The sequence below is a fragment of the Asparagus officinalis genome, chromosome 1 (genome assembly GCF_001876935.1).
Source record: "Asparagus officinalis chromosome 1, Aspof.V1, whole genome shotgun sequence".
NCBI lineage: Eukaryota > Viridiplantae > Streptophyta > Magnoliopsida > Asparagales > Asparagaceae > Asparagus > Asparagus officinalis.
Genome location: NC_033794.1, coordinates 122,822,680 through 122,834,309, shown reverse-complemented (window position 1 = coordinate 122,834,309; position 11,630 = coordinate 122,822,680). Strand labels below are relative to the sequence as shown.

Sequence of the window (11,630 nt, the reverse complement as noted above, 5' to 3'; positions counted from 1 at the left end):
TTTCACATGGGCTGCACCGTCCATGCAAAACACTCAAAATAAGGAGGGCCTAACAAAACACTATGCAAAACACTCCATATAAGGAGGGACCACAAAATGATTATATGTCCTAGTTTAGCAACAATGGTTTTGAAATCCAGGTTTAGTTGAATCAAATGAAATTATGCTACTTGTGACTTCAAAGCGCATGTTTTAATTGATTTAAATGATAAGTTTTGAACAAGTGAGGGTTTCAAAAAAAACTGCCCAATGGAAGGTGTAGCAAACCATGTCAATTTCATAAATATTCACACTTAACTACGTAGCTAAACAAGGACTTAAAGATGTTTGACATAATAATTTGTTGAATGACGTATTTTTAGTTAAATACTTATGACGGTGAGTTTTTGAGTTGTAAGTATTTGTCATGTAAATAATTTGCTCTGAACTTTCATCATCAGCATGTTTTATATTTGTGTAAAAAATTATACCGTGTGAAATGTCGGGCTTGACACATACATGAGATTTGTCTTGTGCATGGATCGCTACCATTGCTTGCCCCATGTCTATCTTCCACTGCAGATTTTGAGGATGTCACAATCAATATTCTTTGGGCTCTTAAGTTAGGGTATACACGAGTTCTTGGGGCATCATGAGGTGAGGTTTTGGATTGTTACATACAAAACTTGAACTAGTTTGCGAAGCATAGTGAAAATAAATATAGGCGTGTTTGCCAAACTAAATAAAAACTCTTCGTATTATTTTGTTGATTACTCGCTATTATCGTGTGGGGGTGTGTGTGGGCTCCATAATCCCCAACATAGTTAACCCAAGCGTCGCTCTATGCATTCTAAATTTCCTCATCAATGTTTGGGTATCTTAAAGCGGGATTAATCATTTTTGTTCCAATCCCAGCTTCTCTCTACCTTTAATTCTTAAGCAAACCCCTTTTACCTGAAAGCTCTTTCGATCGCCCTCTCTTTCCCATCTTAATTCCGCTCAGTCTAACCATCTCCGATAATGCATTCTTCTCTATCTCTCTTCTTGCTCCTCGCCGGATTCCTCGCCTCTCCGTCGCTCTCCGACCCGACCGAGAGCCAAGGTTACTCCGACTGCAAGCCGACCAGCTACCGCTGCGGCGGGAGTACATTCGAGATTTCCTACCCATTCAGGCTCCAGGGCGCCCCGTTCTACTGCGGGCACCCGAAGTTCGACCTGACGTGCGCCGACAACACCATGCTCATCACCAACATCGACGGTAGAGAGTACCGCGTCGAGTCCATCAACTACACGTCCCGTACATTCACCCTCGTCGAGCTCGACTTCATCCTCTCCGACCACGCCTGTCCCCTGTCCATCGCCAAGATCACCTTCAACTCCAATCTCTTCAACCCCAGTCTCTTCAATTACACAGAAAGCGATGACGTAGTGACCGTCTACTACAACTGCTCGCCGGCCTTGGTACCCTTGTTCAACAAACTTCAGATACCGAGCACCCCGTGTTTCTCCCACGAGGACAATGGCTACCAGTCGTTTTATAGGTTTCAGGATGAGCCATCGCCGCCAAGCATGGACGTCCTGGCACACTGCACCACGACGTTTTTTGTCCCTGTATACAAGTCTGCGGCGAATAGTTATTTGAGGAACGGAGCGAATGATTTCGGGGGGGCGATGAAGCAGGGGTTCGGGTTGTTCTGGAAGGCTGGTGAAGGGTGGTGTGATAAGTGCACCAAGTCTGAAGGGGTCTGCGGGAACTATCCGAAGACAGAGGACGGAGGGGCTTGCTTCTGCTCGAATTCGTCGATCTATAATGGCACTTGTGTTCCGCTCTTCAGTATGTTCCCTGATTCTCTCTGTTCTCTTGGTTGATTTCTTGTATAATGGCACTTGTGTTCCGCTCTTCAGTATGTTCCCTGATTCTCTCTGTTCTCTTGGTTGATTTCTTGATTCTTTTAGTTGAATGTGATGAATTTGGTATACGTTAGACATATGGGCTAAGTCAGGTGATCATTGAGTAACCTGTACTTGTAATTCGCAATACATGTTTTACGAAATCTGCTACAAAATTGATTGGTACAAGGTTTTACTTATAAGGGTTCTATGGATTTTTGGCTGAGATGAAATTTAAGTCTGTTTGCTATAGTTCCCTAGAGTAGAGAATTTGCACTATGTACTTCGTAGTGTGCTCCTGGTCGTTGGTTTATCCATTTGTAACAACTTCTTAATGATAAGCTTAGAAGTCATGTTTAAAGTGCCATTTCATTGTTAATCTGTTAATTTTTGCTCTTAAGTATCCTATCATCAAACTATATCTACACAGTACTCTGTAATGATCATTATTCAAATTGTGTTTTCTTTAGACGTCAATCTTTTTTTTTTTTTGACACGCAATGTCAATCTTAATGTGTTCCAGTTGTCCTATCTTTTATGTAAATTTCTGATTCGGTGTTCTTTATGTTTCAGATAAAGGCAGTGGAGCATCAAGGACAATTATTGGAGTAGGTAATGAATCTAGTTGAAATTTAAGCTAGCTATTTTTTTTTTATAAATGTGTCCTGATGGTGACCTGTTTATTAAATACTGCATCATAGTATCCTACTTGAGATTAACAAGTGTAACTATGAAGTGTGAGAGTAGCTAGGTGCCTGCACACTGCAAGTAAAATTCCTTAGCTTCTCTGCTTCATAGCTTCTCTGAATAGTGACGGACCGCTGCGATATATCAAGTTCCTCTTAAAGTCCTTGAAGCCAAATAGCCTCCTTCACCGCCTCCGTAATCGCCATATACTCTGCCACCATCGTAGACAAAGTCATCATCGACTGTAAGATGCATCTTCAACACACCGACGCACGAGTCAAAGTAAACACATACCCCGTCATAGACCGGCGCTTATCCAAATCCCCGGCATAATCCGAATCAATATAGCCAATGCACAACTGCGCACCTCTAATGTCCCGCTCATAAACTAAATCAACATTGAGCGTACCTCGAATGTACCTCAAAATCCATCTCATGGCGTCCCAATGACCCACTCCTGGATCGTGCATGTATCTCGAAACCATGCTCACCGCCTGTGACAGGTCTGGTCTCGTACATATCATCACGTACATCAAGCTTCTAACCGTACTCGCATATGGAGTCTTTGACATCAACTCTCGATCTTCAACTGTCTTTAGTGAAAGATCAGCTGAAAGCTTCAAATAGGCTCCCAATGGTACACTAACTGGCTTCGTATCCATACTAACATGAAATCGCTGTAGAACCTTCTTCAAATAAGTCACCTGTGTTAAACAAATTTTGTCATTCTTCTTGTCTCTACCGATCTCCATCCCTAAAATACGCTTCGCCTCACGCAAATCATTCATCTCAAACTCCTTTGAAAGCTGTGCCTTCAACTCATCTATAACAGATCTGGAAATAGAGGCAACCAACATGTCATCGATATAAAGTAATAAATAGATGTACGCACCTCATTTCAACTTGTGAAAATATACGCAAGGATCAAACTGGCTCCGAGTGTACGAATGACCAATCATAAAACCATCGAATCGCATATACCACTGTCGAAGAGACTGCTTCAAACCGTATAGCGATTTCTTCAATCTGCAAACCAATTTTTCTTTTCCTGTAGTTCGGAATCCCAATGGCTGAGTCATATATATTTCTTCATCAAGATCACCATGAAGAAATGTCGTCTTCACATCCAACTGATCTAACTCCAAACCATACTGTGTCACCAAAGCTAGCAAAATCCGAATCAAAGAGTACTTCACCACCAGAGAGAAAACCTCATTATAGTCAATACATTCTTCATGTGCATAGCATTTCGCAACCAATCTAGTTTTGAACCTCAATAGAGTGCCCTCAATGCCCTCCTTCTTCGTGTATACCCACTTGCAACCAATTGTCTTCCGCTCCTTTGGAAGCTCAACAAGCTCCTACGTATCATTCTTGTGAAGAGACTCCATCTCCTCTTGCATAGCTAACTGCGCGAATCAGCCTCCGAACTCTGCTCGACCACTCTGAATGTAGTAGGCACCATCTCATTGATACTCTCCACCGAAAGTGCATATGTAACTGTGTCGACATACCGTGCTGGCATCCGTATGTCTCTTCTCTGTCTCCGAACCGTAATAGAATCCTGAACTTGAGCCGTCGGTCCCTGATCCTGCACATCAGTATCCGTATCCTCCGTGTCATCGTCGTGCTCGCCTGGCGTCACCTCAATCGGTACTCTAATAAATATTGTACCATCTAGATAATGTGGAGCTGCATCGACCTTCACCACCTGCGATATCTCCTTCGTCGGGTCGCTCTTCACCTGATGAGAGCTGGGAAGCTTCAAGATAGAAGCATCATCGAATGTGACGTCCCTACTTAGCACAATCTTCCTATCAACTGGATTACATAGCTTGTATCCCTTTACACCACGCTTGAATCCTACAAATATGGTCTTTCTAGCTCGAGGTTCTAATTTATCTGTTCTCACATGATAAAATGCAGGGCACCCAAATACCTTGAGCTGGTCATAATCGTGTGTTGGCTCTCCCGACCACTTCTCCATAGGGGTTTTCCCCTCAATCACAGATGAAGACAGCCTATTAATGAGGTGGCTCGCTTATGTAAGTACCTCAGCCCAAAAGATCTTCTCCAAACCATTCTGCGACAATAAACATCGGACCTTCTCCAGCAAAGACCGATTTAGCCTCTCTGCCACCCCATTCTGCTGTGGTGTATGACTAACCGTGAAGTGTCTCTTTATGCCATCGTCTCGACATAGCTACGGAAAGGGGTCTGAAGTAAATTCACCATCGTTATTGGATCGCAACATCTTGATCTTTCTCCCAATATGCAGTTCTAATCTCTTCTTCTACTCCACGAATATATCTAGGACTTCACTCTTCTTTGCCATAGTGTACACCCAACATCATCTAGAATAGTCATCAACGAACGTGGCGAACCAATATCGACCACCAAGTGATGTAGTCTTGGTAGGACCCCAAACGTCTGTGTGCACGTAGTCCAGGATGCCCCTCGTCCTATGAATAACAGTCCAAAACTTCACCTTCGTTTTCTTGCCAAGAACATAGTGTTCACAGAAATCTACTTTTCCACTCTTGGCTCCTTTCAATAGTCCCTGCTTGCACAGCGCCTGCAGTGACTTCTCACCTATGTGTCCTAACCTGTAATGTCAAAGTCTGTTCATGTCCGCCTCTGAAATAGCTAAAGCTACTTGGCCAATTTCGGTGCTCCCCTTCAGATAATACAAGTTTCGACAGCAAACTCCCTTCATCACCACCAAAGATCCCTTAGTAATCTTTGCTACAGCGTCTTCAAATGTCACCTTGAATCCCTTTGTCTCCAAAGCTCCAACTGAGATAAGATTCTTCTTCAGCTGAGGAACGAATCTCACCTCTTTCAATTCATGGACTACTCCATTGTGCATCCGAATTCGCACGGTACCATCCCACAAATGCCACATGATTGATCACTTCCCATGACAACAACACCCACATCGAGTCTCTCAAACGATGCAAACCAATCTTGCCTAGGGGTCACATGATAAGTAGCGCCGGAATCAAGCATCCAATCTGATGCATCCAAGTGGTTCACCTCCGAAGTAATCAATAGAGAAAAGCTCGAATCATCGGAATCATCGTCTTTCACAACATTCATCTCATTGGCCTTCGGGTCCTTTTTCTTGCCATTCTCCTTCTCCTTGAGCTTCGGGTAGTCTCTCTTACAATATCTCTGCTCTTTGCAGAATGCACATTGGTTCTTTCCTAGCTGGTGACGGTCTCTTAACTTTGACATTTCTCTATTACCATATTTCGGATATGGGCTTCTACTTCTCGTCAACAAGGTCTCATCTGAAGTACTAGCACGGGAAGTCTCCTTGTCCTTCCTCCTCAAATCATAATTCGTCAATGTATTAGTAACTTCACTATAGCTGATAGAATATCTTCCGTTCAACAAAGTGAGCACAAATGTGTCATGCTCCTCATCCGATAAGGAGCCCAATAAGATAATCACCTTGTACTCATCTGAAATCTTCTCATCAACATTCGCCAAGTCCGATAACAACTTCGTATAGTTATTCACATAAGCAGCTAGCGAGGTGTCTCGGGACATCTGAAATCTGAATAACCTACGTAACAAGTGCAACCGGTTAACACGCTTTGTAAGGTACTTATTGTTGAGAATTTTCCACATCTTCATTGCAGACGTCACACTAATCACATCATACTTCAGCTCCTATTCCAAACAGGACCTGATCACCCCAGAAACGTTCCTATTCATCTTTTCCCATATCGCCTCTTCATATTTTGGTGGTCTCTTATGGACCATGTTGGTCTCCTCCAAGTTCTGAGAATTAAGCGTATCATGTATATCGCTCATCCACAAACCAAAGTTGATTTTACCGTCATATTTCACCACACTAGTTTTGGTGTTCTGAAAACCAACTTGAACTGTACTCGTCATCGACTTGCTGCTTTCACCTTCTTCTCCCATTGCAAACTAACTCTAAGTTATAGAGAAAGAATCAAACTTTGATAGAAATTAAGAATTACCCAACTGAACCCTAGATCAGATTTCAAATAGATCTCTTGTCCACACCAGGAAAGCGAAATCTTCAACGGCAACTCCTAATACTATCTCCACCGAAGCCTAGAACTCCAAAAACCAAGTTTCAAATAAGAATCTTCCTCCACCTAATTCCAAAACCCTAGATCTAAAATCTGGCTCTGATATCACTTGTAGTGCTCTGATACCACTTGTTGCACGTAGCAAAAATTTCGACAGCACTTTGACAGCACAACAAGAGAGTCAGGTAACAATAGGAAATCCTGTTTCACAAAGAAAACAAGAACCTTAAGCAAAATATCTTAACCAAGTGAGATATCAGCTCTTCCTCTTATTAGTTCTAGGACTGACCTGTCGAGGGAACCTAAGTAAGCTATTATAAATTACACAAAAGCGAGACAAACTAATTTTACGTGGTTCAGCAAATTGCCTACGTCCACGGGGAGAGGATGAGGAGATTCCACTAAATCAAGGAGAGTATAAAGGGTTACAATCTCACAAAACTCACAAACTAACCCTCAACCAAAGCTCTCAACTTGCTCACAATGCTCAAAAGTCTCTCTAATATCTGATTACAACTCTCCTCACTTTTGATGATTGATTCTAATCTCCATATATATAGAAAAACTAAAACCAAAACAGACTAGGAATCCTAAAACCAAAAACAAAACAAATTAGGAATCCTAATAACCTCATGTTATCAAAATATATTAGGAATCCTAATAACCTCATGTTACCAAAATAGATTAGGAATCCTAATAGATTAGGAATACTGCTATCCAACAATTATTGTTCAGAAGCTTTAAAACAAATTTTCTAAATTTTAGAAACTTATTCATCACAGTCTGTTTCCTTTTCAGGTTCTCTAGGAGCAAGCTTCCTCTTGGTATGTCTAATAGTACTGGCTCTCTATTTGCGCAAGAATAGAAAGGTTTCCAATGATAAACATATTGAAGTATTTCTAGAGGAATACGGAGCTTTGGCCCCTAAAAGATATTCATATTCAAATGTGAAAAAAATAACCAAAGCTTTTCAAGAGAAACTCGGACAAGGTGGTTTTGGCACCGTGTTTAAGGGCACTCTCAGCAATGGTCATTTGGTGGCAGTAAAGATATTAAAAGATACTCAAAGTGATGGGAAAGAATTTATCAATGAAGTTGCAAGCATTTGTAGGACTTCTCATGTCAATGTTGTTAGCCTTTTGGGCTTTTGCTGTGAGGGAACAAAAAGAGCACTCATCTATGATTTCATGTGCAATGGTTCACTCGAGAAATTTCTCTACTCCGAGAAACCGAAAACAACTCTGGAGTGGGAAAACTTATACCGGATAGCGATTGGCATTGCTAGAGGGCTGGAGTATCTGCATCGTGGATGCAATACACGCATAGTACATTTTGACATCAAGCCTCATAATATATTGCTTGATCAAGATTTTTGTCCCAAGATTTCTGATTTTGGACTTGCAAAATTATGCGAAAAGAAAGACAGTATAATTTCCATTGCAGGTGCTAGAGGAACCATTGGATATATTGCGCCAGAAGTTTTCTCAAGAAATTTTGGAATGGTGTCAACTAAGTCAGATGTTTACAGTTACGGAATGATGGTGCTAGAGATCGCTGGTGGGAAAAAGAAGCCAAATGAAGGTGGCAACAGTAGTGAAGAATATTTTCCTCAGCCAATAGATGAACATTTAAATAAACATGGCAACCTTTTAGCTTATGGAATGACCGCTGAAAGCGAAGAAACTGTAAGGAAAATGATATTGGTTGGCTTATGGTGCATTCAAACAATGCCTCAAAATCGACCTCCAATTAACAGAGTTATAGAGATGTTGGAAGGCGGTGTTAATGACTTGCAACTTCCCCCACAGCCATATCTATCTTTATCCCCCTTGCGATCAGTTATCGGTACTTCATCTCTTCAGGATATTTGTTCGGATGATTGCAGTTCTATAATTCATTCACCACAAGTACTTTAGTGGGAGAAGATAACGCTTGTAATCACTTAAGTAATGCGTTTGATGTATGTTAGTCGGTTCGAACTCTTTGAAGCATAAGTTCTGGGAAAAAAGAAAAACAGGTGCCCTATAAAATGTAAATATTGTTGGCAGTAGGAGAATCTACTGTGAGAACAATAAATTTTCATATTTTTCTATTTAGTGTAGCTAGTTGTATCATCTGTACTTGAAGCTTGTACATTTTCATCACAACTTCTTGTTGCAAATGCAACTACACAAGGAAGATCCAGAAGCTGTGGATCAAAATGCCAGTTTGTATCTTCCATGTTCAAGATTCTTCTTCTTCAATATAATTAGAGCTACAGGGAAAACGTTTTAAAGGAGTAAGATTGATTTTCTCCACAAATACCAAGTTCCCCCAAATTTGATTCAATTAGAAATAGAGAGTTTAGTGTTACGACTGTTTGTAGTACTGCATCTTTTATGGACACGTCACACAAGTGGAAGCAAATCCTATGCGTAGTTTGTACTTCCTATAAACATGCACAACATAAAATTAGTATTCAGTACAATGCAATCATCTGTGTTGTGGACCCAATGGTCGAAGTTCGTGAAAAAGGATTTATCCCTATTAGCATATTTTTTATGTTAATTCTTTTAGAAAGGACTTTTTTTTTTGAAAATTTATTAGTAAAACCGACCATTTTTCGTTTTAATTAGCAAAATTGATCACTTTTTGTTAATGTCATTACATCTGGTCAAAAAGTGATCGACTTAGCAAGATAGAGACTTAGAAAAACATAATTAGTGGTCACTAATTAATGGTTAATCTGACTAATAGTCCCATGAATTTTAAAAGAATTAGATTAACCATTAATTACTGACCACTAATTACAAGGGACCAGTAGCCCCACATTTTTAAAAGTCTCTATATTGCAAAATCGATCACTTTTTAGCACGCCATAATGATGTAACAAAAAATGGTCAATTTTGATAATTAAAGTAAAAAATAGACGATTTTGTTAATAAAATGTCAAAAGTGATTTTTTTCGAAAATTTCTCCAATACTTTATCTTATAATGAATTATAATTAGTTTATTAAAATTTTCCAACTATTGATTGCTGTATATCATGAAAAAAAATTATTTTCATAAAAAACAACTGTTAATAAATCAAATGTTCCGAAATTAGCATGTAAATGTACTCATTTGAAAACTTTGGGGATACTCGCATGTGTATATCTAAGGGTATTAAATTATAAATTGTAAAATCTTTAGGGTATATAAATGCTATAAAAAAATTGAGGGTATGTAAATGCAAAGCAGGGAAACAATAGGGAACATAAGTGAAATCAAGCTGTTACTTGACCCAATCCTTAAAATCTGATTATTCCACCTATGAGTGTCTAGCTAAGGTGATAAGCTACATATGAATGGTATTCCCATGTCTTGATTTCAACTCTCCTAGAAAAAGCACCCACAAGAATTTAATTCAATGAATTACATTAGGCTTTGGGGTTGCCCCTTAGCTTGATCGTGTGAAAGTTCCTCGACAAAAAAAAAATCTTCCACCCCTCAAAAAAAAAAAAAAAAAAAAAAAAACTCAATTTTAAACATAGCGGGGGAAACCTCTGATTTGGGTAAAGGGCAAGTTGTTACAATTGGTCCCCAGACCCAAGAGCTAAAAGGAATTTTATTTTACCCCAATTCAAGGAAACATCTAATTTAGTTAGGAGTATCTTCACCCTAACTAGTGAATCGATTCCCTCATTTTCTAGTGTTTAGTTCAAACTAAAAAGTCTCTTTCAACCACTTCAATCTGATATTCCCTCCGGTCAACGAGGGTGAAGATACTCCTAACAAATCATCACAAACTCTTCACCCATCCAAGAGAATGTTTTTTAACAAAGTTTTAACAAGGGTTTAAGTTTTGTTTAGTGTTTGTTTAAAAAGCTTTTAAGCGTTTAAGAGTTTTGTTTGTGAAGAGAATTTCATAAGAGTAAGTGGAGATCATCCTTGGTGTTTGAGCATTCACTCTTCTCCCTCTCTCTTGTTATCTATACAGAAGTTTCCCTAAACTCAATCCAGCTTTACATTTATATTGTTTAATTACCATTTTGTTAAGCTAGTGTTTATATTGAGTTTAGTTGATTTTGTTTACTCTTTATTTACACACACAACCATTGAACTTATTGTATTTACATACATTGTATAATTTGGGTTGTGGGGTTTGTGTGACATTGAGTGTGAGCCTACATTGTGTTCTCATCTATTGTAGAGAACAAATTTATATTTGTGTGCTTATTGTGAGATCACTTGTAATACACTTGTACACCAAGAGGAGTGTGTGGTGAGGACGGAGTCGATCCGAGAGGAGTGGCGTCGGTGGCATAGTGAGAGGTGATAATTCCGAGCACTTGAGGGAGTCGATACGTGAGGACCAACACTTGAGGTTGTAGCTTGTGTATGTACATTGTGAGATTTTGTGAGAGTTGTCGGTTGACTTGATAACCGAGTGTGTAGAGAAGTTCCGGCTTCCAAACCGGGTGTGTCGTGATAGTGGAGATCTTCTCGATGTAAGGAGCGGGGACGTAGGTCGTGGGGACCGAACCTCGTGAACATATCGTTTGTTTGTGATTGCATTGGCGCACTTATTTTTGTGTTCATCTTATATCGCATATTGCATCTTGTTTATTTCTTCCACTATACTGTTTGCCCTTGGTTAGTTTACTTATCCTTGCATATATATCTTATTACATATCATATTTGCTAGGATATTTGTTAGTAAGTTTTAATTGGTATTAAATCAGATTAGATTAGCATAAATCCTATTCACCCCCTCCTCTAGGGTTCTTTCATAGCGACCTTAGGGCCTAACAACGCGTTCTCGGGTCGTCTATTCCCGTGAGAAATACGAAGTCTACGTATTTAATATCGTTGCGCAAAAAGAGTTAACTCTTTTAACACAACGTTACGTACGGAACGGATTTGAACAATCTGCATGCTAGCCCGCTCAAACGGTAGTCGGTAAAGGCTAATCAAACCTGTTGATAGCTGAGAATTTGTCAAAAATTCTATAAATATGATAGTCATTAATGCGCGCACCAGCT

General features: G+C 39.8%; 1 protein-coding gene across 1 annotated transcript; it reads left to right on the top strand.

Annotated features, from left to right (window-relative positions):
- On the top strand, positions 839-8,904 carry LOC109848801 (LEAF RUST 10 DISEASE-RESISTANCE LOCUS RECEPTOR-LIKE PROTEIN KINASE-like 2.1). Its single transcript, XM_020385080.1, has 3 exons — positions 839-1,813; positions 2,443-2,481; positions 7,425-8,904. The coding sequence occupies exons 1-3, from the start codon at positions 1,000-1,002 to the stop codon at positions 8,540-8,542; spliced, it is 1,971 nt and encodes a 656-aa protein (XP_020240669.1). The 5' UTR covers positions 839-999; the 3' UTR covers positions 8,543-8,904.